Source organism: Falco peregrinus, chromosome 5 (genome assembly GCF_023634155.1).
Source record: "Falco peregrinus isolate bFalPer1 chromosome 5, bFalPer1.pri, whole genome shotgun sequence".
Taxonomy (NCBI): Eukaryota; Metazoa; Chordata; class Aves; order Falconiformes; family Falconidae; genus Falco; species Falco peregrinus.
In genome coordinates, this window is record NC_073725.1 from 67,924,749 (window position 1) to 67,952,194 (window position 27,446).

At 46.7% G+C, this 27,446-nt stretch overlaps 2 protein-coding genes across 6 annotated transcripts; both read left to right on the forward strand.

Annotated features, from left to right (window-relative positions):
- Positions 1-992: 992 nt before the first annotated feature.
- On the forward strand, positions 993-3,616 carry LOC129784636 (cytochrome b-c1 complex subunit 10). The gene is made up of 3 exons (XM_055806824.1): positions 993-1,097; positions 1,784-1,918; positions 3,347-3,616. The coding sequence occupies exons 1-2, from the start codon at positions 1,048-1,050 to the stop codon at positions 1,902-1,904; spliced, it is 171 nt and encodes a 56-aa protein (XP_055662799.1). The 5' UTR covers positions 993-1,047; the 3' UTR covers positions 1,905-1,918; positions 3,347-3,616.
- A 5,216-nt stretch (positions 3,617-8,832) lies between these two features.
- MBD3 (methyl-CpG binding domain protein 3) lies at positions 8,833-27,053 on the forward strand. 5 transcript variants are annotated; one of them, XM_055806822.1, is made up of 9 exons: positions 9,086-9,320; positions 10,373-10,520; positions 13,963-14,019; positions 16,742-16,901; positions 18,650-18,787; positions 21,269-21,359; positions 21,853-22,030; positions 23,294-23,491; positions 25,132-27,053. In XM_055806822.1, exons 4-8 carry the CDS (start codon positions 16,800-16,802, stop codon positions 23,484-23,486), a joined length of 702 nt encoding a protein of 233 aa, XP_055662797.1. In that variant the 5' UTR covers positions 9,086-9,320; positions 10,373-10,520; positions 13,963-14,019; positions 16,742-16,799; the 3' UTR covers positions 23,487-23,491; positions 25,132-27,053. The 5 variants fall into 5 exon arrangements, with proteins under 5 accessions (XP_055662794.1, XP_055662797.1, XP_055662796.1 ...); XM_055806821.1 differs by having other exon boundaries at positions 10,373-10,487; XM_055806819.1 differs by lacking the exons at positions 9,086-9,320; positions 10,373-10,520 and adding an exon at positions 8,833-8,903.
- The last annotated feature ends 393 nt before the right edge of the window (positions 27,054-27,446 follow it).

Below are 27,446 nucleotides of genomic sequence, written 5' to 3' on the forward strand. Positions count from 1 at the left end.
GGGGATTTTTCAGTCCCCTCTTTATACAAGCAACTCATACATATTCATTAATTTTCCATGAATTCATTTACATATTCATTACAATTCCAGGAACTCATTTACATAGCTCACTAAACTAGTGACCATGATTTAATTCCTTGTCTTTGCCACGTTGTATAAACAACAGGAACTTAGGACCAGATAGCCTTTTTAAAGGTGACAAATCCAAGGACTTAGCAATTAGTACATCCCTCATGTTAGCAAGAAGGGCCCTTGGATGTTTCCCAACTTTCAGATAAACGTAAGTACATCATCCTATAGATAAGTGGTACATCATTCATCATTCACCCTCCCTTGCGCCTCGGTGGCAGTGGCAGCCCAGCCGCAGGCAGCCCAGCGCTGCAGGATCCCGTGTCCCCCGGGATTTTCTGGAGGTTCACGAGGGGCTGAGTGGCCCCGGAGCGAGGCCTGGGGAATGTTGTGGGATTGGTGGTGGGTTTAGGACCCTCTGCTGAAAAAGCTGGCTCAAAACCCCCGGCCCTGCTGGGAGAGGCTGGGCCGCAGCCGGGAGGGTTCGCAGAGATACTGGGGGGCTCAGCGTGGGGGATGAGGGGCAGCCCCAGTGCCATGCGGGGCCAGTCCCACCCTCTGGGCTCCTGTCCCCCCTCCACCATGTGGACAGCCTGTCTGAGGGCTCCTGTCCCCCCACCACCATGGGGACAGCCTGTCTGAAGGTTCATGTCCCCTCTTCAGTGTAGGGACAGCCCGTCTGAAGGCTCCTGTCACCCCACCACCATGGGGACAGCCCCTCTGAGGGTTCCTGTCCCCCCTCCAGCACGGAGACAGCCCGTCTGAAGGTTCATGTCCCCTCTCCACCATGGGGACAGCCTGTCCCGGCTCCGGCCGGGGCCGCACGCCTGCGGGCCGAGGCGCGGGCGGGGCCGTTGCCATGGCAACGCCGCCCGGCTCAGGCAGCGCCGCGGGCACCCGGCCCAGCTCCCGGGGTCCTTCGAGGCGCGGTGGCGCGGCCGCGCGTGCGCAGCGGGGGGTGACTTTGAGGGCGGCGGGATGCTGAGCAAGCTGGTGGGGCCGCGCTACGTGCAGCTGCTGCAGAACTGGTGAGGCCCGGGCCGGGCTGCGCCCCCCGCTGCGGCCTGCGCTGTCCCGTCCCCTCCCCCGGCCGCGGCCTGCAGCCCGCGCTGTGTCGTGTGTGTCGTCGCGTCCCCACTTCCCCGCCCGGTGCTGCTGTCCTGTCGTGTGTCGGCCCCCCCCCCCCCCCGCCCGGCGCTGTCGTGTTGTCTTCGAGCCCCCCCCCCCTCCCCGGAGCTGTCCGTCTCCCCCTGCCCTGTCCCCAGCCCCCCGCGCACTGAAGGGACATCCCGAGCTCCTTGCCACCCCCTGCGGCTGGTGCCCCCCACCCGTGTCCCCGTGAGGGCCGCTGGCCCCGGGCTGGGGGGGGGCGCAGGGGTCCTCCCCCGTGCTCCGGCTGCTTGAGTGTGGCAGGCCAGGGCAGCCTGCAGGCCGAGTGAGGGGACACGGGCTGTCACAGTGGGATAGTTAAATAAGTGTCTTTTCTTACCTTGGCAATGCCCTTTTAAATAAAAGCATATTAGCCTCTTCCTGTTAAGTGTCTTGACCACTCTGGGCACTAATACTTTTCTCTGTGTGAGATTCAAGACATCTGCCGGGCATTTTTCTCGATGGCAATGACTTTCCCCGGTACCTCCTTCAGCACTTGCCCAACCTTTCCCAGTGGAGAATTAATGTCGTTTACCTGCACGTGTGTGTGTCTCTCTCTTTTTAGGACTCCCACCCTCATTACGTGGGGTGGTGTAGCTGGTACTGGTTTAATATGGTTCACAGACTGGAAGCTGGTTCTTCAGTATGTTCCCTACATCAGTGGCAAGTTTAAAACTGAAGACTAAGCTTCCCTCTAATGGTAAGTTTTGTTTGTGCATCTCTTTGCTTAAGCGGTAGCATGACATTAATGTGTCCTCTTTGGCCAGGGCACAATCTTATTGTTGGTCCAAACCAGACCTGCTCAGTTTGATTGTTCAGGGCATTTTTTAGGGATTTGTTTTGTTGTTTTTTTTTCATCTGGCCTTACAGAGCACCAGGAGGATGCAAGAATATGTTTTTCAAGTGATTATTTTGCAAGCAATGGATTTTTCACAACTTTAATAGGTTCTTGAAGTTAAATCAGGTGTTCTGCAGTAATTTGGAACTTGGCCGGTCTGTTTACTTCTGTTCCCTTCCGTTCCTAGGTAGAACAGCTTCAAGCTCATGACTAGTTTTGTTGCTAGGCAAATTCAGACTCCTTTCTGTTCTTTGTAACTGTTATCAAAAGTTGAACGTTCAGAGCTGGTTGCTGTGTACCACAAATTAATTGGAAAATTGGCTTTCTCACAGTTTTTTTCCCCCCTTCTTTAATTGCATATGAAATGTGCTGTTCTGAATCTTCTATAAGACTGACCATCCACAGAGCTAGAGCAGCTGTTGGACAATACCTTGCTGGGCTTCTAAATGCGTATCTGTGTGGTAGGCAGGCTTAAAACTTTTTTATTCCTTGCCACAGATAGAAGGCAGTTTGGAAGATTTTTGCTTTGCATTAAAGGCTGCTGATGGGTAAAAGGTCCGGAGGAAACTGCATACATTTCAATACTTGTTTTTTCTGGTCAAAATAACAGTTACATTTAAATGCTGATAAAGTAAGATACTCGCCTTCAAGCTACACGGGATTTTATAGGGAAATTAGTGTGTCTGGAAGTCACAGAGCAAATTGTTAGTACTTTTGTAAGTCTCTTTTTCCAGAGATACTTGCTGCAGTTTAAACAATTTACTGTGTCTTCCCCATTTTCAAAATACATATCACACAGATCATTTGTGTAACCAAAGGATGAAAGAAACCTTTTGTGAAAGTCAGCTGCACTTGTAGCATCTGGAATGACTGTAGATGTTTACAGACCAGTCAGTGGAAAAGCTTTTGAGTTATGTAGAGGCAATTAAATTCTCTAGTAAGGGCTTTCTGTACTTAAAAATTGTCTTAGCCAGTAGTAAGTTGGATCAGGGATACATTCCTGAGAGCACAGCTTGTGTTCTGTGTTTTGAAGCAAGAGCTTTGTTGTGTCATTGTGCATAAATCATCTGGGAAGAGGCGTAGAGAAAAAGGATGTTTCTTTGGTGGCCTGTGATTTCTTCCAAAGAGACTATGGGCCTGCATGCCTGCGTTCTGCTGCGCCTGTACTAGCTTCTGTCACAGAAACTTCTTGCCTGGATACTGGAGGCTTTTGAAATCTGCCTGTTAGTGTTGGCTGCTGTAGCACTTTGCAGGAAGCACTGCTTAATGATTGCTTTGTGTTTATTGTAGGAAATTTATTGCTGGATAGAATGTTTTGGAGCCATCCGTCCGCTGAGATCCTGCTTTGAGGTGAACTTGAAATGCCCAGTACAGATTCTGCAACAGGTTGTGGTGTCCCCCTCTCTCCCATGAACAGCTGTGACCGCTTGATTGTGAACGAATTTAATTTTACTGACCAGCCTGTCTAGTACTTTTCCTCTGATCACTTTCACAGCAGATCTTTGTCCTAATGGGAGTTACTTATAAACCTGATGTACAAAATAAACCAAGTCAATGATATTTTGGGGGTTTTTGTGTTACCTTCGTAGTTCACATTCTTTAGACTAGACTCCTGGTTTGGGTTATGTCTTTTTTTGGATGTGTGCCTGAAGGAAGGCCTGCTGCGTGTTTGCGTCTTCCTGGGCAGGTTTCTCAGGCATCAGCCAGTGGCTGCTGGATTTGATGAGCCTTTTGTTTGTCCTCAGATCCTTGTTGCTCATCGCTGTTAATACTGCTGTAGTTCTTCATCTGTTCTTGGGGACGTGTTGATTTTAAGCTAATCGTTCCTAGATCGGTAGCAACTGTGGGCTCAAGTGTGCAACCAGTATCGCGGAATTTCGTGGTAATGCACATTCCTGAGGTTTGTTTCTTTTTAACATCAATCTGTGGACCACGTAAACTGTCTGATTGGGTACACACCATTTTAAAGCAGTGTGCGCTGTCTGAAGAATGGCTAGCTTTTCTGACTTAATCTAGGGCTCAAGGAAGGCAGTCTGCAAACCCTGGGAGGTTTTCTGTCTACCAGGGTGAAAACCAGTGGTTTAGAGAGCTGCTCAGTTACTTTCTTAATGTGGGTTTTGAGTAGGAAAAGAGTATGTATCAATACTTTATAGGTGTAGTTATATTTGCCAATGTAAATTGGTGATGAAACAACCCACTACCAATACCCTTTAGATGAAAAAGTTTTTAGCTGTTAGGAAAAGGAAGTACAAGGATTATTTTTGATCTGGTCTCTGCATCTAAGTCACGGCAGATTACTTGGATTTAGGGGGGAGGGTGCATCCCTTTCTGCAAAGACCAGAATTTGCAAATAAACCTCTCTCTGTGTAAGAACAGGATCACTTGTTTTCTCTCTGTTTAGTGCCAAACTTCACCTTGTTATAATTTTCTGGTTGTAATAAAAGGTTTGAATCTCTTTAGGGAAAAATCTCAGTTGTAGCAGCTGTGGTGCTCGGGTGTCACCTTCAGGGCTGAAGGTTTCTGAGTGATGTTTCTATGGAAAACTCATGGAAAACTCTTGTAAAACCTGCCTAAACAGTGGCACTGTGCAGGATGCTTGAACTACTTTTTAGCAAAATAATTTCTTTAGCATTGCTTCAACAGCACCACCAATAATTAATTGGGGAGGGCAGGGAATATAATTTTCACGTGCAAAACTCACCTTGCTGCCCTGCTGTGTCCCATAAGATGGGACAAAAGCTTATGGCTGAATGGGATAAGCGTGCCGTTTCCTCAGGCTGTCCCACTGCCCTGCTGCAGCAGTGGTCCTGAACTCCTGGCTGACTCCCAGGAAGTTTTTCTCGGTGGCAATGCTTGACAGCAACAGCCTTACGCTATTTATAGCGATATTGATCCATTTTCAGCCAAAGTACGCCTTGGAAGTGGTCATTATATTAGCTTGCGCTTGCATGTCATCAGGGTTGCGAGTTCAGAATCGAACAATTAGAGTCTCTGCTCTTACTTTCCTGTTTAACATGTCTAGACAGGATGGGCATATTATGCTGCTGCCTTTAGAAATGACCTAGTTTTGGCTTGTTCCTGTGGGGTGGGAGAGCCTCTCTGCTCGCATGGCTGAGAGCTTTTCAGGCCTTGAGCCGAGGGTCTGTCTGTGTTGCCTGTTCCTCTAGGGACCCTGATCTCATCTGGCTGCAGTCCTCGTTAGTGAGAGTTACCTTTAGTGAAGCCCCAGCGATAACATCGTGCACGGCAGATAAGATTAGAAGATACTTAAAGGAGAAAAACATGCCTAAAATACCAACCTGCACAGGCAGGCACTGCAAGAACCGTACAGGCTTTAGATTTGTTTGCCCTTTGGCGATTGTTTAGCTGCTTGTGTTTTCTGCAGCATTTCAAATGATAGCTTTGTCTCTAACGCTAGGATTAGTGTATAACTGATTTAATTTCTAGTATTTCTCCTTCCACAAGACCAAGCACACTTCAGAAATATGCTATTACAAGTATCTTGTGCATTCTTGGGCAAATTTCTGTTAAAATTCAGATAACTACTGTTCAAGCATCATGAGTGATCTTTCTCATTTTTAATATTGTAGCATTGCCTCTTTTCTGACAGTTAAATATTTTTCAGAATGAGCTAACCAAATGTCACATACATTTGTTAAAAGACAATGACCCGACAGAGAAGCTTCTCCTGCAAAACCTGGCGAGTTCCACTGGAGGGCACAGTGGCAGCTGAGCTCACAGGGCTTTGGATTTGCAGAAATCAAAAAGCATCTTCAACTCTGGGTTAACGATGTAACTTCAAACCCAACTCCAAGAAAAGGAAAGCTCGCATTCCTGCCTGCCGTTCTGGGGCGTCTGTCCATGCTGGTACCTCCACTGTACTTTCATCAGGAGGGGTATGAGTGGAGATGGGACAGGGCAGTTGTCATTGCAACCACCTCAGCACTGTCCATCTGCTACATTCAGCCCTTGTCTGTCTCTTCTCCTGGACCAGCCTCAGATTATGCCCCTCTCCAGGGGCTGGTAGGTCGGGAACTCCCCAGTGAATCCTGCTCTGGAATAGGCTCCTCTCTTGGGCCTGGGATATGTGGCTGCGGAGTGGGAAGCTTTCAGCTGGTTACCTGCAGGGCTAAATTGGGGTGTTTCTCCTGTCAGGATATCCTGTGGCATGCTTCCATGGCTGACGACAACTGACCTGGGTGATTTTTGGATTATCTACTAGTTCTGGAACAACTTGGGCTTTCTGGCAGCTGTATGCGCTTTCAGCTGGTGGCAGTGTCTGCAAGTACCTTCGTGTCTGTACCTTGGGCTCAAGGGAGAGTTCCTACTCAAACATTTCATGTGGTCGTAGGCGAGTAAATGTTTTCCTTCTATAAGCTGTTGCTGAGCCAATTATCAGTGAAAACTGATTTTCGAACTCCTGCTACCCTGAGCTTGAGGTTCAGTGGATGTTTAAGAGGTCACCTTCTCCATTCCTACCCCACAACGGGATCCGCTCCCCAGCTTTTCCAGTTTATTCTTATTATTCTGCCATTGAGGCACATTTCACGGTCCCTCTACATCATCTGTTTCTGTGCTTGACTTCTCAGTTCATATATCTGGAAAAAAAGAAATTCGCCTCCCCTCCTGCAATACAAGCCCAGTAATTCTTTCCCTTTTATGTATTTGAAGGCTATTATGAGATCTCAGCTGTTTTCTTGAGACTAAACAACCCTTTTCCGTCAGGTAATTTTGTAGACAGCCGATGATTTTCATCACTCTCCTCTTGGCTTGCTTCCAGTCACTCCCTGTCTTTCTCAGAATGCAGCATCCCAATGTGAATGGTGTCTTGCACGATCTCATTTCTTAGTGAAAGGTTTGCTCTTTTGGGGGGCTTTAATTTTTATTTAGCAAAAGAGGATAAAAAAAAAAATAGTGGTTCGTGTGAAAGAGAGGGCTACCAGGTTTCCATCCCTGGTGGCTTGGAGCAGGGGGGTGAGATATGGGCAGGACTCTGCTTCTGCTTTTGCTCCCAGGTGTAGTTGCCAGTGGGATTGAGGGGAACCCCGCAGCATGTGGGGGGTGCTGCAGTCTCGTCCTTACTGAGGTCTGCGCCCAGTTTGGCTGTTTGCTGTGCTCAACAAGAGCTAACTGCATCCCTCTCTGCCTCGCTTTGCCTTTATAGGCTCATTTTTAATCAAGCTGTATTTCACTAGAAGTTTTTGGCTAAAATAGTATGAGTTTGGCTGGGTTACAAGGTGTTGGTTTTGGGTTTTTTTTTTGGGGGGGGGGGGTGGTTTTTTGGTTTTACAAAAAGGGAAAGTGGATTTACAAAAAATAACGTGCTTTTGAGCAATACTGGCAATTGGAACTTTTCTGACCTGTGTGTTCGAGATTGCAGGATATAACAGTGGTAGCAGAGCAAAGTATTTCATAAGTGTGAGCCCAGGAGACCAAGTTAAACACAAACCATCAAAACCAAAACAGAAAACAAGCGAGAGAGATGGAGTGCCTTCAGGGCAACAGAAAACTGTATTGATTAAATTAAAGACAAAATTCCCACCATCTCATATCTTAAATATAAAAATCTTCCTGTACAAAGCAAATGTAACCCAGCACCTACAGGCACACCCAGCTCTTGGAAGTAGTTTTCAATTTGCACCCCAGAGTCTGTCCAACTTGCACCCTGTGCGTGGGGGCTCTGGGTTTTCTCCCACCCACGACACGTTGGCGTATCTTTCCTCGCACTCCCTGCTGTTTTCCAAATTTTGGAGCTTGGGACAAATGAGCAAGCCCTGTTTTAAAGAAAAAAATAAACCCGAACAAGTAAATACACCAACAGCTTATCACACAGGTGAGGGCCGGAGGAAGCAGCGGAGGTTCAAATGGACTAAAGAAAAAGTTGGAAAAGCGGAGCGGTGCCTGTGGCCAGGATCCCTGGCATCGCTGCTGTTTGGAAGCCTGATGGTGATCGCTTTGGCACTGTTGGTCGGTGCAGGGTTCTTAAAAAAAATAATTACTATTATGTCATTCCTTCGTTGGGGGAAATTACAGACTCTGACATGCTTTGGCCACTCTGGTGTTTTCCAGCACGTGGGTTCGGAGAGGGTGAGCGATGCCAGTCACTCCGGGTGCTGTGGTGGGGTTTGGCCATCCGCCGTAGGTTGTGGTTTGCATTTTTTCTTGGAAAAACTTGTCATTGCTTTGTCTTTGCATCATCTCCTCCGGAGCAGGTTTCCCTCTTTCTTGCTGGACTTCCTTTTGGACACTGTTCCAGGAGAGAGGGTTCCGTGCACTGCGTGGAGCCACTGCTGTGGAGGAGGCCCCGCGAGGGGCCGTGGTGCGGAGCCCACCGGCCCGGGGGAAGGTAACACCGGGCGAGGCCTGGCTCTGCCAGTGGCCCCTCCGTGGGGCCACATGCCCATGGGGCCGTGTGCCCTGGGGGGGTCCCTTCCATGGGGCCATGTGCCTGTGGGATCCCTCTGTGGGGCCGTGTGCCCATACGGTTACCTCTGGGGGGCCACGCAGCCAGGGGTCCCTTCTGGGGCTGTGCCCCTTCCGGGGGGCCATGCGCCTGGGGTCCCCCCTCTGGGGCCGTACAGCCCTGGTGTCCCCGTGGGCTCATGTGCGCCCGTGTGCCCCCCTCCGTGTGCCCCCCTCCGTGGGGCCGTGTGCCCGGGGGTGCCGCCTCCAGCCGTGCCCCGGTGCCCCTGGAGCGGGCCGGGCTGCCGCGCCGGTGCAGGGCTGCAGGGGGCGCCAGCGGAGCCGCGGGCCGAGCCGCCGCCAGTCCGGCCGGGGCGGGCGCGGGGAAGATGCCCAAAGCGGCGCTGCCGGGACACCGGGGGGGGCCGCGGCGCCCGGCGCTGGAGTAAGGCGGGGGCCGAGGGGGAGGGGGGCGCCGCGGCTGGCTTCCCGCCGAGCGGGGCGGTGGGGAGGGACTATATTGCCGCGGCGCGCGCGGGCGGAGGGATCCAGCGGAGGCGGAGCGGTGGCAGGGGCGGGAGCGGAACCGTGGGGGCGGGCGGAGCTCAGCGGCCGCCTTCGGCGCGGGGAGGTGGGAGTACCGCGGCGGAGCGCGGAGCCAGGGCCCGGCGGAGGCCGCGCTCGGCGAGGGCGGCGGGCGGGAGCGGGACGAGCCGCGGCCCCGGCGCCGCCTCCCGGGGCGGGGGGGAGCGGGGAGCAGCCGCCGGCGGGAGGAGAGCGCGGCGGCCGGGAAGAGCCGGCGGAGGCGACCGGAGCCCGGAGGGAGCGGCGGGCCGGGCCGCGCCGCGATGGAGCGGAAGAGGTGGGAGCGCCGGGCCGGGCCGCGCTGCCCCCGGGGGTCCGGGCCGCGCTGCCGGGGGGCGGGGCGGGAGGCCGCGGCGGGGGGTCGCTGGGCCCTGCCTGTCGCTACAGGTGGACGTGCTGGGGGGGCTGCTGAGGGGACACTGGGGCTGGGGAGGGAGCACAGCTGGGGGGTACTGAAGCCCGGGGGTCTGCTGCAGGGGGGGGGCACTGCTGAGGGGACACTGGGGCTGGGGAGGGGGCACGGCTGGGGGTTACTGAAGCCCGGGGGTCTACTGCTGGGGGGGACACTGCTGAGGGGACACTGGGGCTCGAAGGGGGCATAGCTGGGGGGGCACTGAGGTCCGGGGGTCTACTGCTGGGGGGGGAGGGCACGGCTGAGGGGACACTGGGGCTGGGGCGGGGGGCAGTGGGGCTCAATGGAGACACTGCTGGGGGGACACTGAGTCTCGGGGGGGACACTGCTGGGGGGCGGCACTGAGGCTCGGGGGTCTGTTGCTGGGGGGGCCACTGCTGACGGGACACTGGGGCTGGGGGGAGGGGGGGAACCACTGGGGCCCGGTGGGGGCACTGCTGGGGGGACACTGAGGCCCGGGGGGGCACTGCTGGGGGTGCACCACCGTGGGGGGCTCTGCGCTACCCCCCGTCGGCCCAGCTGTCAGCCACCCAGTGTGGAGGGGCAGCGGCCTTTGGGGGGACCCCTGCTCATCCGCTTCGGGGGGCTGCTGCCAGGCCAGCACAGGTGGGTTATTTTAACGGCAGCCGGGCGAGGTGTGTGTGAAGTAGCCCCAGGCGCGAGTGGCCGCCCCGTGGCTCCGTCCACTGCTTTTTCTGTCCGTTGAGGAATTTGGGGGAGCATCAGAATTTGGGGGAGCATCAAAAAGAAGCACCTGCCCGCGGTGGTGGCTGTTGCTGTAGGTGGGAGTCGAGGGGCTGGGCTCAGGATGCGCTATCCTGAAAGAATTGCTGGTGGGGGAAGCATGTGGCTGGGGAGCCACTTGCTCTGCCTGCAGGATTGCTATTAATACCCGTGTGTGTCTCATATGGCTGTAGGTGGGCCATATGGATCCTTCCTGCACCCATAAGAAGCAGCCTCAGTGCACCCGTGAGCTGATGTGTGAAACTTAGGTCCGTCGGGAGCTGCAGGAGCGTCGCAGAAGTTATCCAGGTGTCCTTATCTGGCCTTTCTAGTCAGCAAAACGTATGCGATCAACTCCTGCGCGTGTTAGATTGCATGGGTTTTTTTTAAAAAAAATCAGATTATGGTGGTGAGGCAAGCGTGCCATGCTGGGTGGCGGGTGAACCAGCAAACATCATCCTGCAGAGTGTAAAGCTGGAGGTGCTGGCTCCGTCACTGCAGCTAGGAGTCTGCAGGGAGAAGAAAAGACCACCAGCAGCAACTAGAGGAGGTGCAGCTGAAAGCTTTAAAGATGTCTGTTTTGCCAAGAACTTACTTCATTTGTAAAGTTGTGGTCTTGGAGCTGAACTTAAAAAAGAGGGGGAGAGGGGATGTTTTTTAGCATATTTGTTGTTCCTGAGTTATAATGGATTTTCCCTTTATATCAATTTGGACAGAGATCAAAGGTGTAATAGGGCCCTGCTGCACTAATTTTTGGTTACTGTTGCATTTTGCTGTACCTTAGAGCAGAAAAAATGTGTGTGGCAATTTATTAATCCCTCTGCTATTTCTGCCTGTTGTTTACCTGGATGATTTTTTTTGTCTGGCTACCCTGAATGTACAGATGCAGTAAGTGCTTGTGGAAAATTGCATGCATGGTTTGGAAACGAGCGCTCATGTCTGCAATAACCAGCCTTGAGAATTAATGCTGAGCCGAGGTGGTCAGCAGCGGGGTGGCGGTTACTGCTTTTTTCCAAACCGTTGTTTAGGGCTGCTGTGCTCGTTGTTTGGAGATTTCCTTCTGTAACCCTGAGTACTAGCAGCACGTGCTTTCTGCGTGAATGTTTCTGTCGAGTTCTGCTTTGGGGGTGGCAAGACAAATGGGGTTGTGCCGAGTATGTTCAGCCCGTGAGATTTGAGGCTGTGCGAGCCGATCACTGGCTGGAAATTAAACCCTCCTTGAGGTGTAAGTCTCTGGGCAGATTTTTAGGAACAGGCCTATAACCTTGTGCTTACCAGCTGTTGATTGTGCAGAAGTTTTTCAGCTGGAGTGTGTTCTCTCATCTGCCTTTGGCTTGTTGGGAAGCCCAGGAGTGCGGTGGGGCTTGTGGGCCAAATTCGGAGCGAGCAGGAAACATGCAGGGATGCAGGATTTCAGGAGGGGAAGTGTATCAAGGATGTTGTTGAAGTGGTGGGTCATCTTTGAGAGAGTTTTAGCTACAAAGGCTCTCTTCAAACTCAGTGTTCTCAGCTAGGGGAAGGAGAATTTAGTGCTGCTTTGTGTGGCTTTTCTTCCTAGTGTTTTTCTGCTGAAGGTTTGATGGCGAAGTGTCTGAGAAGTTTGGGATTGCTGCTCATCTCTACTTCAAGGAGTTGCTGATAATTGCTGTTCTGGAAGACTTGACTAATCTCTTGGGTGAAGCTTATTTTGTTGTGAATTTCTTACCTATGTAGCACCTACCTAAAAAGTTGAAGAAAGTGTTTTTAACACAATCAAAGTGTATTTTGGTCTATATACTTTTTTTTTTTCAAAAAAAAAAATTGTGAAGGAGAATGCTTTTACTGGGCCTGTACTTTGGTCCTTTTTGGTTGTTCTGTTTTACCTGCAGCACCCCCAGGGAAGTTGTTATGATACTCGAGATGAGCCTTATAAAAATGTCTGGTTATATTTGGGCTGGTTCCTGTGTTATGGGACTGCCACTCAGGTTCTTGTTTGGGGGTGAGGTGCTTCTGGAAATCTGAGAGAGTTTGTGTGTATCAAAGTTCTTTGTTCTGGTGGGTTTTGTGTGGTCGGAGCCCAAGTTGCTGAACAAAGACAACCCCATTGCCCTGTGGGGCAGGGAGCATCCCTTACACGCCACTGCTGGCAGCGGTGTGGGGCCTCCATGTGCATGTAAATATTGCTTGGGACAGCTGTGCTGGCAAGGGACAGCTCGATTCCCCACGGCTGCTCCATGCAGGGCACCCGTTTACGGAGGGATGGGGAGATGCTGCTGTTCAGATTTGTGAAGTTGTGGGGTGGGTTATGGCAACTGGAGATGTCGCCTGGTCTTGCTTGTTCACACCAATGCTTTTTATGTGCTCTGGTGAAAGCTGCGAGTGTCTGTGCTGGCCTGTCCCGGGATAACAGAATTGTTGGAGTGTGGGACCACTGAGGCAGGACTTGGCGCAGATGCTGCAGGAAGGGGGGACCAGCAGTGGCAGTCTGTCAGGTGTCCCAGAGTACACATCTCTCCGTAGGAAGCAGTGTTGTGCGCATACAGTACCCAAAGGGCCCCCCACGCTGCACTTTGCCTGGAGTAGAGATGGGGAGAGAAGTGCAGTGGGGGGGAGGCTGGGGTGGGCTGTGACTCCCCAGCTCTGTGCAGGAGGAAGCACGATTGAAAGAGGGAAGGAAAAAACATTTTGCATTATACCCATCACCCCTCCACCGAGGAGATGAGGCTTTGAGTATATGCTGTTGATCACCCTTTTTACCTAGGCTGTTCCTCTCTCCATTTTTTGTAAAAGGCAGGCGACATCTGGGTTTGTTCATGGCTTTTTTTTTTTTTTTTTTTTGTCTTTTGTCCTTTGCTTTCTAAGTTGTGCAGATCCTGTGTAGGCTAAACGGGGAGAGCGGAGGGGAGGAGACTTGTGTAATGAGGGAGGAGGGGAGAGGGCCTGGGCTTGCGGTCGGTCTCCCCTTAAGAATATAAGGCAGGAAACAAAGGCTGAGCTGCACATGGAGAGCAGCAGGCACCTGGCAGCTCCTGGCCTTTCAATAGGCTGCCAAGCATTCAGCTTAGTCTGCGCCCAAAAAGTCTGTGAATAATAAATGAGGGTGGCTTGGGTCTGCTCATACCACCCCTCAGTCCTCTTCGGTTCGTTTTGTTAGGCGGGCTGTGCCAGCAGATAATGTGTTGGAGCTTTTGATGGACGAGCATGTAAAATCGTTTGCAACTTTGCAGTTGCCTTGCTTTTCGTAACGTGTTGAAGTGTGAAAGACCTTAATTCAGGAACCAAGTACAAGGCGATCGCAGTATCAGCGTTGTTCAGAAGAGGTTGGCTTTTGCAGCTTCATACCAAGGTGTGTCTCTTCAAAGTCTTTGCATATCAAAAACACGAGTGCAGAGCAAAGCTTTTGCTCTGGAGTGGAAGGGGGTAAATTTTCTATTTTGTGACATTTAAAGGGCATGTAAGCGTTTGAACAATGTTCAGAATCCGTAAGTGCTGGTTTACTGTTTCTGTGCCTTGTGGTGTGCAGCAGGCAATCGCAGCTGCTCAAGTTTTGTGGGTTTTTGGCTGCCCCCACCCTGCCCTTTGACCCTCTCCGGTGTCTGTAGGTGCCCTCAGTGGTGGTGTCCTACCAAGCACGCTGCTGCCGGCGGGGACCCCAGGAGCTCCAGAGCACACCGGCTGCTTCCTTTCTGCTTGTGTTTACTGAGCAACTTTACTGTCTGCTTTGAGTTCTAGCTTTGTTCCCCATTGTTCCAGAAATTATGCCTTTTTCAAGACATAATAAAAATTTTTCTTCTGAACATTTCAGTGCTTTTCCTTTGGGCCAAGCTTCCCCAGGAAGAGACAGGACTCTGAGTCATTTCAGGTGGGTTTTTTCAGATGTATGTGGACTTTGAGCAGCTTTTCAGATTTGTTGCAAAAATTACTAGAACACATACTAAACCAAAAAGCTGAAGGGCTATGTTCATTTAATATACTGTCTCTGAGCATGTCTGGCTCTGTTCTGAAAGTTACACTGTGCTTCTGAGTGCACGATTCACTGTAATGTATTGTTTTTAAAACTATTAAGACACTAAACCATAAACTGGAGCTGCAGATCTTGGAAGAGGAAGCAGTGTCACGTTGTTCATATAGCAGGGTTTTCTCCTGATGGCAGCGATGGCTCTGGCCTGAAAGCTGCTGGAGTTGGTTATTATTACTTTTTCTGGACAGAGGCATATAACTCCCTTTACATTTTTAAAAAGTGGTTTCAGATTTGAGTCTGGATCCAGTCTCTGTTCCTCTCTGCTTATTCCTACTCTGTGTGTCATCTTCTGGCCTGAGTATTTGTGCAGTTCTGCAGTGAACTGGTCCAGCTGAGGAATAACCAGTAATAAAGTGTTTCTTCCTCTTCTCCCTACCTTCTAAAGATGGATTATTCTCCCCATCTGGGTAACTGTACATTTGCATGAATGCTTTCATGCTTGAGCAGCGGTGGTGGCAGGGAGCAGATACACGGCAGGATAAGCAGCTTGGGAGCAACTGCGGCCAGGAGCTTCCTGAGCAGATGCTGTATGGGGGGTGATCACAACCTTTTGGTTATTAAGTCCTTTGAGAGACTTTTTCAGTTTTAGTATTATTTGTATTAACCTTGGCTTTCAGGTTTTTTGAGAGCATTTAATACTTTGGTTCTCTCTGTTGTTTTGGGGTTTTTGTAATTTTTTTTATTTTTTTTTTTTTGCATATACAGTCTGACTTGAACTAATTGGTCTACCAATGTCCCGTGCTAGAAATTGTATGCTTATGCTGTTTTTTCAGACCTTTCCCCTAATAAAGGCTTTGGGGAAGCAGCTAATGTGTGGAAAAGAGGCTTTTTCCTTTGAGTTTTTTTTTTCCATTGAGAAGACCCCAGAGAGACCGTTGGTATCTTACCAATGGGAACACCACCCCTGTGGCAGAGCAGAGTCTATGCTGCTGAGATAGTAATGCTTCTTTCCTCTCATCCTGTGAGGACTTTACTATTTCAAGTTATTCCTGGCCTTCAAGTAGAAACCTTGCAACAAATAGCCTGCATTTCTGACTTCAGGAGTGACAGAAGGTAACCTTAATTACAGAGCTCCAGCTGTCCTTAGAAAGCATCTGAACCTCATTGGCATTGATTTGTCTCTGGCAGGTCTAAGTTGCATTGATATAATTTCTCTCCTCAGTAGAAAAACCAGGGAGAGACTCTAATATGTAGGTGTTGCTTCCAGTCACCTGAAGTTCAATGCTTGGCATTTTGTGAAGTTACGAGTTGAGTTGTTGAACTTGCAGGTACCACCACGGCGTACGGTGGGTACCTGTCAGTGAGGTCTCCCTGGGAAGTGGCCTTACCTCTTCTCAGTGGTGGTACACCGAGAGCGGAGGGTGTTTGTAGGCGAGGGAGGAGATCACCCTGCTGCCATGCAGTATGGCTGAAAAAAATATTCAAACGCTACTAACAGCTCTTTAAAAGAAGAAAATGGATAAATAGGAGTGGGGTGGTAACTGGCATTTCTGGTTTTAAAATGCCTTTCACCCAACTAACCTGTGCTTGGTGTGTGGAGTAAGCTTCTCCTAGATGGGTACCAAGACTGAATATGCAAGTAGCAAGATGCAGAAAAACAGAAATGAGAGAAATTAAGGGAATAAAAAGAGGTTTTAGCATAACATTTAGCATTGTTATGATGCTAAATGAGAATGTGAAGAATACTTCATGCTTACAGTTCTATACTGCAGTCATCACACATTAATTTATTTTTGCTTTATGCATAAAAAAATAAAGAGCTTACCTAGCAGTGCTTTTTGAAGTAGTGCAAAAGGTCATGTTCTATTATTAAAAAAAAAAAAAAAAAACCAAACACAAAACCAGCAACAGTGAGGAGCTGGAGTAACTGTGCCTCCTTGCCAGGTTGTAGTCTTTCCTGTGAAACCAGGTGTTTAAAAAGAATCTCTCTTCCATTTTGCCGCTAACGGAAAGTTTTCCAAGGTTTTGACCTCTATCTTTGCATCGCTGGAGCTTTGTAATTCTTTGCTTTGCAGCTTGTCAGCAGTTAACATCAGTTGTTCCTCCTCGCTCCTGTGTAATCCTGAAGTGTTCAGAATGCTTCCAAAGACTTGTGGTCAGCCCTGAATGTACTGTTCAGGGCAGAGGGGGAAGGAGTCCAAGATGTTTGTGGTGCTACTCAAACTTAACACCCCTGGGAGAAGAAGTTAGACTTGAAATGGGCATTTATTTTTTGAGACAACTGAGTGATAAGTGCATCAGTGCTGGTATCTCCCGTGGCACTTACTGTGTGAATTATGCTATGTTTGTTTATACCTGGTCTGAATCTTTCTTTTCATGTATAAAAACATTTTAACATGACCTGCACTTAAGTTGCCTCTTCCACAGTAATCGTGAGAAGGAGTTATATGAAAGCAGTAATATCCATTTAGAGTTTAATGTGAGCTTTATTCTGGGAAGTTCAGCTTGTGTTGTTTTTCATGAAGGAAATAAAATTTGCCTCTCCTGAGTTGCAGCGAGTGCTGGTATTGAAGTCCCAGAGGGTTTTAATTTTCCTCCTTGTTTCTCTTCTGTGTTTTTTCAGCCCAAGTGGTAAAAAGTTCCGAAGTAAGCCCCAGCTGGCACGCTACCTGGGGAGCTCGATGGACCTGAGCACTTTTGACTTCCGCACAGGAAAAATGTTGATGAATAAAATGAACAAGAACAGGCAGAGGATGCGCTATGACTGTTCCAACCAAGCCAAAGTAAGATTAAGAGGCAGTGGCAGCTTTCTCCTTTCTGTCTTCTATTGTTCTGGCCTGACTGCCTCTCAGAACAGTATCTGTGATAGCGTGAAAATTAAGCATTTTGTAATTAATGTGTGTAACTCGAGTTGTATGAGATAACATCTCTGTTACGAGGTGTTGGACAAATACTGCAATTCACTGATTCTTCCAGGGTACTGACACCGTGGAAGAATATTGCGGAACTGCTAAATCTTCTGTACAGAAGGGCTGGAGGGAGGGCTGGCATCTTTCTCTCTTCCCCTTCCTGGAGTGTGAGATCACCTTCTCCAGCAGGATCTCCTCCAGAGCCCCAGATCTCCAGCTGACTCCTGTGTCTGTGCAGTGGCTCCGCTCTGTGCTAGCGTTTGCTCTGGGCGAGAGGAGTGGTGTGGGGCAGCAGGGATGAGGAGATAACGCAGCCTCCTGCGAGCAGCTCCCTGGAACTCTCCATAGGCCATGCTGGTCTCTGCTTTGGAATTGAGCTAAGGAGGGCATGCATTGCGGGCAAAAAGCTGAAGCGGCAAGAGGGTGGCAAGGCCTGTTTGTAGAACAAAATAAGAGTCCAATTGCCACCTGGTAATTTTGATTGCTCAGGTTTAGTCAGGATTACAGTGACATTGGTATACTGCTTGTCTGGATAGATGGGCTCAAGGCATTCTTGAGTATCTTCCTTGGATGCTAAAAGCTTTTTCAGAACCCAAAAGCTTATTCCTGTGCACCTAAACGTTAAATGTGGAAAACAGCCTAATGCTTGTTTTCTAAATATGTCAACCAGTCAAGAATCATCATCATCAGAGTGATTAGAGCATTTTCTTATAGCGCTAGGAGCTGTGGTGGTATTTTAAAAGAAGCATGCCTTCGCTGCAGAGACCAGCAGCTAACACACATCTCACAGGCTAAAAATTCTGGCCAGGCCTTCTAATAAATGTATGAATAGTTATCATTGGCTTATAAATGGATTAGCACACAGATGGTTCAGAATATTTGTCCTGAATACATCTTTTCTACATCTCATGAATAAATATGTTAAGCAGATGCGGTGTCTGCATCCTCAAGAACAAAGTGTGTCCTACAGCCATTTCAAGATTTGCATGTTAGATCTTGGGAATGCGGAACAGTCTTCCTATGTTTCCACTAACATAAAACGCAGTCATGTAGTGAAAAATTGATTGTTATAAGCTCCATTTAAAAACTTGAGGTTTGTTAAGAACTGAAGGTAGAAAAAGTGATCAAGGTTCCACCTGTATTGATTTGCTTGTTGGTGTCCACAACTGGATTTAAACAGAATGGTTCAGAAACTCTGGATTCACAAAACGCTTTCTAAATCAGACTTCATGATTTTTTTGATTATTACAAATATCATGTCAAAATCCTTTGTTCTAGTGTTCTACAAGTGGCTCATCAACGTGCAAACTCAGTGTTCTGACTTCTAAATTCTGTCAAATTTGTGTTAAAACCTGTGTGTATAAACTAGAAAGAGAGGAGGCTAGCATTTTAAGTAGAATGTGAAAGAGTGGAAAATGTTTGATTTTGATAGGTCTAAGGCAAGATTTGAATGTAGTTATGCATTTTTAGCAGTCTATCTCACATGGCTTGAGATCAGACAAGTTTTCAAGTCCATGTTCTCTGCTCTTCCCTGCTGTATATCTTTATGGCTGTAGTAGTATTTCAAAAACTTGAAAATATTTTTTGTGGGCTCTCCCCCTCCTTTTGTTTGAAATTTTTAGGGCAAGCCTGATTTGAACACAGCACTGCCTGTTAGGCAGACAGCCTCCATATTCAAACAACCCGTCACAAAGATCACAAACCATCCCAGCAATAAGGTGAAGAGTGACCCTCAGAAAGCTGTGGACCAGCCCCGGCAGGTAAGGCGTGCAGCTTAGTAACTTCTCCAGGACCACCAAACTCCAGATTTTGCTGCTGGGAGGGTCCCAAAATAAACTGCTTTAATTTGTGATGCTGAACAGATAGTCCGTGGCAATCTGAAGTCTCTCATATTTCAGAAACAATAACTTACAGCGCTCCCAGCTTTTACAATTGAGCCAGACCCCATTTCCAATATATAGTCGATGTGCTGTCTGCACTGTGGTTTACAACTAGACTCCAGCCTTCGTTTAGATTACAATTCTGTTGCAGTTAAGCCTTCATTTCCTTAATGCTGAAATCAAGTGTTATCGTACAAATTTAGACAGACATCATAACTACTTTAGGGGACACTCACATTGTGATTAGAATCACTATCAAATGTTCCAGTTGTATAGGAATTCTGTGTTTCAAGAAATTCCTGTTCCTGTACAGACCACATACAATGTGGTGTTTGTGATGTAGTGCAAGGGATTGTGACCCCTGCGTGGGCCTTTTTTTTTAGATGCGTGTATCATTAGTAGTTAACTCTACGTGTATGAATAAGGTCATAAATCCACTTGGGATGTTGTTACAATACAAAATCAAAGTGGTTTTCTTATCATACTGTGATGCTGTGTCCTGTGCAAAGCTCACACCAAAGGGTTCTGTGAATCCTTTCCTGTAACGAGTCCATCTTTATGACTTACGGAAACGAGATGTTCAGCTTTATTAGTCTGTTCAGATGCTGTCATCGGTCTCGTTTATCAGTACATTTCAAACTCTTGTGGGTCTAGCGGAATTAAAACACATCAATCCAAGAAGGAAGGTGATTTTAACAAAATAAATTTCAAAAATACCCTATAAACTACCCCACCTCTCACACTGAAAACTTCTTCTGCGTACTTAAACTCTACCTTTGTGAAATGTGTGATAGGTTCCATTTGAAATGGAGTTGGGTGGTTGGTTTTGTCGTGGTTTTTGGTGGGGTTTTTTTATGTGTTTTGGGACAGGGTTTTTTTTGGTAGGGTTTTAGCATGGTTTCCTAAGGAGGTAGAGCGTACATGTTCATAACATCATTGCTATTCCTTGGCTAGTTAAGACAATACAAGATGACACTAAAGATACGGTGTTGATATGCAAAACTTTTGAGCTGAATAGAGATTTGTATCCCTGTTGTGGAAGATATTGCTATGTGAGTACAGATTGGTGTGTGAATGCGATCTGTTAGACAGCAGAGATCAGCTCCAGTAGCAAAACTGTTGTAACCTGACCTGTGTGCTTTCGCTGCTCCCGTTACTACTTGTTGTAATGCAGCTTCCTAGACTCTGCTTGTGCTTTCCTTATGTAGTCTTTCCTTGTTTATGGTGGCACTGGAGTCCCTTTTCTGAGAAAAGGTCCTTTAGAAGATTTTATCTGTATATGTATGTAGATATAACAAATATATCTATATACACTGTATTGTAATATATATACACGTACTGGTTTGTATATTTCATTTTCTGTGATATAGCATAGAATAGGGCAAAATTGCTCTTTTTTGTGTCCTTCTCTGCATTATACATCTAAGGGTCTGTTGAATTACAGCTTTGAAATATTTTACCAGACTGCAGCATATTGTAACCTGGTCAGCACAACTCCCAATGTTTCTTCAGAATTTGAAAGCAGTGCTGAGTCCCGTCATGTGCTGGCTTAAAATTCACCTGTTTGAAAGGTGTGGCTAGAGAATATCCAGCCCGTGTGCTTTAGCTGGGACTGTCCCTGTTCCACTTGTTGGGAACTGGTGATCGGAAAAATAGTGTGGATTCGGTTGATTTTGGCAGGATCAAAGAGGATGTTTGTGGACTGCTTGGGGTAAATTGTTGGTTTCTCAATGCCTAGATAAAATTGCTTTCCTGCAAGAGGAATGGTACTGTAGCTACTCATTTGTCATCCTTACACACATAAGTTAAAGAGTTGAAGGTGTATCTAGGTAAGGTATCTTGACTTCCCACCAGGCCATCCACTCACACGTGCCTAAGCTTGAGGAGAACCTGTGATTCAAAATACAGTAAAGGATCAGACATGGTTGTTGTCGTGAGAAACAGCTGGGGAGGAATGAAGTAACGCTTTACCTTGGGAAGAGCTTGGATACAATTCTTGCATTCCTTAACTTCTGTGGTGTATGTGGGACAGCAAGAGAGGAACGGGAGTGTAAAAAGGGCTGTCCGACACTACGTGCACTGACATGAAAGCCAGCAAGCCTTGCCTTGCTGTTCCAGTTCAGAAGCAGTGAAAGTACCGGTCCCTGCAGAAAAGAAAGTCTTTTTCAAGGCAGCAGATGAGGACAGAGTTGTTGTGAGCATAGTTCCCTGCCATCAGACGTGGCAGACCCCTTCTGTAGTAAATCCAATATAAAATTGTCTGCAGCAGTGTTCTTCCCTCTTTTGATACTAAGCAGGTGCTTTGTGCAGTTGTCGATTCCATTTCTGTTTTGTGCCAATAAACACTTTCTTTGATGTCAGCTCTTCTGGGAGAAGAAATTAAGTGGACTGAATGCTTTTGACATTGCAGAGGAGCTGGTGAAAACAATGGACCTTCCAAAAGGTTTACAAGGTAATCAAGAGTCTGCCCTTAACTCCAGGGGTGGCGTTTTGATACCAATCAGCAGTGATCTGAAGGTATTGTGTTTGACCTCCTTGTTCTCCAGTGCTTGTCGGTGCTGGGGCCCGTTCCTGCTTCAGCAGGAACTGTTAGTGCTTTGGCTGGAAGGCTCGGTGCCCTTCATCCTGAGGAGATGCTGAAACAAAGCTTCTTGACTTTTTTTTGTTGTTGTTGTTCATTTTGCAGAAGGAAAATGGAAACGGCTTCCATTCCCCATTATTTTTTTTATTTGTTGTAACAAAATCAGTAATTCATCTGATTTAAACAACATCGGAGAGAGTTGTACAGCTGCTGTTAGAAATGTTTAGGAGTGGGATTTCATTGTGTTAGATTTCTAAATGACGGTGCGTGCTTTGCCATTAAAACTAAAATAATGCCCGTTGTCCTGATGCGCTGTTCTTTTGTCTTGTGCAAAGCTGATCACGGCTCTTCCTCCTGCTTGCAGGGGTTGGACCTGGTTGCACTGATGAAACCCTTCTCTCTGCCATCGCTAGTGCTCTGCACACTAGCACGATGCCGATCACTGGACAGCTGTCTGCGGCCGTAGAGAAGAATCCTGGAGTTTGGCTAAATACCTCACAGCCACTTTGCAAAGCATTTATGGTGACAGATGAAGATATTAGGTATTAACTAGAAATATCGCTTACTGTCTTGGAACAAGATTTCTTGTGGTAAAACAGTACCCTTTTTTATTTTTCTTTTGTTTTCCCCAATGGCAAGTTATAAATATCCGATGGAGCACTGTGGCTTGCTGAATTAATTTGGATGCCTCTTTATCAGTAGAGTAGAAAAAAATTGTTACACAAAGCTGCTGTCATACAGGCATGTACTTGAAGCCCATTCTTTTTTATTTTGACCGTGCTCAGTTACTCTGAGGTTTCAGGTTCATGTTTGTTTTTCATGTCAGAGTACGTCTCCTTTTAATGAAAAAGGCGTCTGAATTGGAGTAACCTTGATTAAGGCACCTCTAAGCCAAGAAGGGATTGGAGAAATCCTGAGGAGTGCGATTCGATTCTCTTCACCTTACTGTGTCAGCACAGGACCAAATAAAAGCACTAACTGCTGCGGTGGCAGCGAACAAGGATGCAATGTATTTAGGTATAGCTTGCTTTCAGTAATTAATTATATTGCTAAATCAAGCCTGGTCAAATCTAGCTTTAAGCACTTGATAGAGAACTGAATATAGCAAAGACACTAACCTGAAAGCACGCTACTTTGCATTCATTAACAGCATTTAAAGGTAGTACTTGTTTTGGCTGTTTGACTGATAAATAGGATGCCTTTTTTTGTGCTGGATTTATACATGAATGGCCAGGGAAAATGGTCTTTTTGTAACTTTATGATTTCCTGTGGCTGAGATGAACCAGGAGTCCCGTGAGCCACTGACTGTTGATCACTTCTTTACGATGACTTTGACACAAAAGGAGCTGTAAAATTTAAGATTGTGGCCCAAAAGGGAAATGAGCAAAAAGATTGAAATGGTCAGAAACTTAATTTTCTCCAGTTTCATTATTGGAAATCTGAGCAGGGTAGGTTGACTTTTTCTTGTTTAAATTAATATTAGTACTAGGAGTTAAAAAAAAAAAAAAAAAAAAAAAGTCTCGAGTCAGCTGCTAGATTAAGCAAATTTCAGCCAGAATTAAAAATGCTGCAATCAATGCTAAGGACTTGTAACGGGAAATATTGGACAACCTTTTTTAAAGTGTTTATTTCATCTTCACTTATAGTATAATGCCAGGCAATTTTTTTAAATATGCATTTCTTACAGAGGGCTCTTTCAAAGCCGTGCTTGTCTGCTGAGCCTCATGCATGAGTGATTTAAGATTAATTTCCCTTGAAAGAGCCAGCTTTGAGGGTTGATGTTGGTGTTCGTTGATTTGGGGCAGGAAGCAAGAGGAACTGGTGCAGCAGGTGCGGAAGAGGCTGGAGGAAGCCCTGATGGCTGACATGCTTGCCCACGTAGAGGAAATAGCAAGAGATGGGGAAGCTCCTTCAGAGAAAGAAGGAGGCGAGGAAGAAGGAGAAGAGGAAGAGGAGGAGGAGGAGCAGGACCATGACCAGGAGATGGAGAATGTATAGTCCAGGTAACGTGGCAGCATCCTTTCTCACCTTAAACTGTACTACATTAAAGGCAGAAGTGTTTTCAGAAGGGCCTGTAGTATATATTGACAGATCTGCTTTTTATCATGCACTTTTAAAGGTGTAGTAGCCATGCTTTCAGCTACAAATCAAGTATTTTGATGAGTAATGTCTGGTGAGTGCTTGTGTGGTCACGGAGTGTTCTGGGCCTTAGGGCTGTGTCAGATGGGCTGAAAGCGTAACCAGTGCGTGCCCGTAAACACTTGAAAGATTCTGTCTTGAAAGTGGATCAGTTCTTAAAAATTCATTTACTTGTGATGTCATTTTTTACCCCCCTATTTATTTATTTATTCCTGCCTGTGATAGGCAAGAGGACACTGTGGGCAGAAAGGACAGCTGACATCTCGTGGACTCAGATTCTCCCTCTGCCTGCCTTTTTCTCTCACTTTTGCATTTTCTTGCAGGGTATATTAGAGGGCATGTTTATGGAATTTTCTAAATCATATTTACAGAAAGTTAGAAAAAAGGCAAGCTGATTACCAAAAGAGGGAAGTTGCTAAAAAACTTATGCGTGGTGGGAATTTCTAAACTGAAAGCAACAGAAGAATATATATGTTTAAACTCTGGAAATGTCTGAAAAGTTTAAAGTTGTGTAACGATATAACTGCAGGATGCACAGAAACGTGCCTTTACGTTCTGCATCCTTTGAAAGTATCACAGGGGGCTTGCTGCTTGTTCTCAGGTGTGTCTCTGACTTGCACTTCTGCAGTGGAACTTTTTAAAGGTGCAATTAGAGTCTTTTTTTATTGTCTTGTAAGCCAAAATAGCTCTGAATAATGAATTTTTACAGTGTAGCCATGCAGAAAAAGGCAGATCTGTAAGGCCAAGTCAAGATACACCAACAGGAGTTCCCTTCGCTGCTGCGTGTTGCGCTGGGCAGGGACAGCACCCCATGCTACGAAGCAGTTTTTCCTTGCTGTGTTCCTTTGATGTAACCCTAGCCAGGAGTGCTGTGCGTGTCGTCAGCGGAGCTCATGCAGTGAGATGAAAACAGAACTTGCTGATTTGAATTTTTGATCGTTTTAAGTTTTAGCCTAAGAAAAGCAATTAGTGTTCTGTCACTGAAATGGGGTAGGCGGTACCCTGGGTGCTTCCATTATGCACATCCAAGAGCCTGTGAGGCAAGAGTCAAGAATGTGGAGGGGGGAAAAAAAAAAAAGGAATTTTTAGCACGAATAGCAGAGGAAAAGAAAAGCCTCTTTGGAGGGAGTGGCAGCTGTATTTCAGGTAGAAGGAAGAGTGATTTATGTTAAGTAATCCTTCAAACTGGAAGGTCGATTATAACATGAAATCTGTTTGGCCTTTGGGAGATACCATCTTATATCTTGGGCTTTCTATTTTCCTGTTTTACCACACCATGAACGGTAGCTTTATTTGGACAGTGAGTATCTTGCATTCCTTTCTACTACAAAGGTCTGGCAACAGCAAAGAACCAGAACAAACTGCTGAAGGTGAAAACCAGGAGATAAAGAAATGAATGGATATGTTATGGCGGTGGTGCCTTATTCATTTAAAGGCCGACTTTCTATAAAGGTATAAAAAGTTCATACTGACTTACAAGCTCTTTTTTTCCTCTTTCTTCTAGGGAGTTCCATCTAAGAATTCCCAGTATAAACCCTATCAGCAGGGTCAGCACAACTATTTACAAAGCCAAGAGTGTCTGCCGAGTAAATTGCACCAACAATCCAACTGTACCTGTGACCATTTTGATGTACACTTCAGGAAACGTTGAGAAGCTGATGGTTCATTAATTGCTGGGTAGTTTTGAAGATGGAACCTGACTAAACTCTACTCCCCTTCCTTTTTCTAAAGGGGTAGGGTAATCGGAAATGCAAAAGTGGGAGGGAATAAAGGAATATAAAATAGTGGGAGGGAAAATACAAGGAACCAAATTTCCTGTCTTTTTTTTTTTCTTTTTTTGTTGTGGGTCAGTGATAGGTGATACATTTTTAAACTTTTCTATCAAAGTACCTTTTAACAATGACCCATAGAAACACTTTTCTCTCTTAACACAAGTGAGAGAGATGCTGTTTCACTCCTTGGCTACTCTGCTGTAGGCTACCTGTTTGTACCAGACTGTAGGGAGGTCATTTTATGTTGTGGGTTGTCATTCCATGTGTCAATTTGGGTCACTGAATTTCCTTTTCCTCGCAAGACCACATTGGTCTTGGAAGTGTAGTCTCAGAGATGAACTGCCAGTGCCTCCTCCACCTTTGGTGAGTAGGGGGAGTTACGCTTGAGGAATTGGTCTTACATCAATGGCAATCAGTTTTGTAGTTAGTTCCAGCACCACACTGAAGGCACTACCGTGCACGTTTTTGATATGGAGCTGTGTGGATGTCTTGAGTGTAGCCGAATAAAGTTCGAAGATAAATATACCCACTTTGTGGTATATTTTACTTTGGGTTAAGTCCAGTCAGAACGACCTTCTCAACTCAGAATGGAAGGATGCCTCATTTCTGACTGACAATGAGGAAAACTTCCTCCTTTCTCTTCTGGTGCCAAGAACCCTGACCTCTGTTTCTGTGTGTGTGGAGGGAAGGGGATCCATTCCAATAGGTGTGTCTACACATCTACTTCTGTGTGCAGTAATGTTCTGACCTCTTTTAAAACAAGAAAGGAAAAAGTTTGATTTTTCTATAATTGATATCTTAAAAACGAATTTAAAGCTTTTTATTAAGTATTAAATCTTTCTTATTTGCATGTGCAGTGAAGTGACCAGCATTTTGTGTCCAAAAATGAAATGATGTGAAACCTGCCTTAATGTGTTTATAAGTATTTGGCTTCACCGTGGGTACCTTGATTGATTCTTCAGTCTCTTCTAGTACATCTGTGAGCACATTGGGGTAACTTGTGGCTAAAAATGAGTTTACCTGGGGAGGGAGGATAGGGAGAGGGGAGGAGAAGATGGGGAGGAGGTGAGAGTTTATAGCTTGGAGGATGTGCTGACTAGGTTGCAAAAGTTATTTTAGTCTTAGGGTATCCATTGCATAATTCATGCGTGGACGTCTCAGCTGAGAGTACAGTATAAACTGGTGGATTAAATATTGTGCCACTAACCAATTGTACAAGTTGTTGGTATCCCAAAACTTGGGGAAGAAAGTAGCTCCCAGAGCCTTTATCATGTAAGAATGATTAGCAGTGACAGCAAGGGACCAGGGGGATTGCCTGGAAAGTAATAGCCTTTGGGAGTAGTTCAGCTTAGTGATCTGAATAGGTTTTTGCTCCTTGAAAAATATCCCATGGCAAAGTGATTGATACTATATGAACTCTTTTCTTAAAGATTTGAAAATACAAAATTCTTTGCTATCGCTCATTTGGAGTACTGCAAGAAGACTGAATTGTACTTTGCTGCTGCTCTACCAAGTCTTGCTTTGGGGAACATTACCTGGTACTGCAGCCAGTGAAAATGATTTTCCTTTTTGAACAGTCTGTTACGGTTATTATTCTGTAAATCTGTCCTCTTGTAATTCATTGTGTTGAATTAAATGTTTCTCACAAAGCGGAGATTCTCCTAGTCTGCGTCAAGCCCCTACCCGGAGTTTTTGTGCTATGCCCCTTCCAGTGATTTCAGCGGACACGCTCTTGCATTTTTTTGCTGAGGGCTCCATTCTGAGATTGGGATCTTGAGATCTGGGACCTGGCAGAGGGGCGTACAGAGTGGAACTTGTGGAAAGCCAGTCCATTCTTGCTGTAGAGCCATCCTGTGTCCTCACCAAGGAAGAGGCTGCCAGGGTGTCCCGTCTAGGGGGCAAGTTGCTGATACAGTCCTTGGAATCTCAACTCTAGCGGTTTTTAAGCCGTACTAGGGGTGTTCTTTTGACCATGGCAATCTCATTTTGACACGACTTCCTTTTTAAAACTTGTTTAGTATCTAGTGATGGCTTTGCTTACTTTTAT

Bases quoted from the DNA above. Each gene is read 5' to 3' on its own strand.
- MBD3 (XM_055806819.1), top strand. From the start codon at position 8,848: ATGCCCAAAGCGGCGCTGCCGGGACACCGGGGGGGGCCGCGGCGCCCG. The intron at 14,020-16,741 runs GTGGGTTTTTTC...GTGTTTTTTCAG, and splicing joins AGGACTCTGAGTCATTTCAG to CCCAAGTGGTAAAAAGTTCC. The intron at 21,360-21,852 runs GTAATCAAGAGT...TCCTGCTTGCAG, and splicing joins CCTTCCAAAAGGTTTACAAG to GGGTTGGACCTGGTTGCACT.
- LOC129784636 (XM_055806824.1), top strand. From the start codon at position 1,048: ATGCTGAGCAAGCTGGTGGGGCCGCGCTACGTGCAGCTGCTGCAGAAC. The intron at 1,098-1,783 runs GTGAGGCCCGGG...CTCTCTTTTTAG, and splicing joins GTGCAGCTGCTGCAGAACTG to GACTCCCACCCTCATTACGT.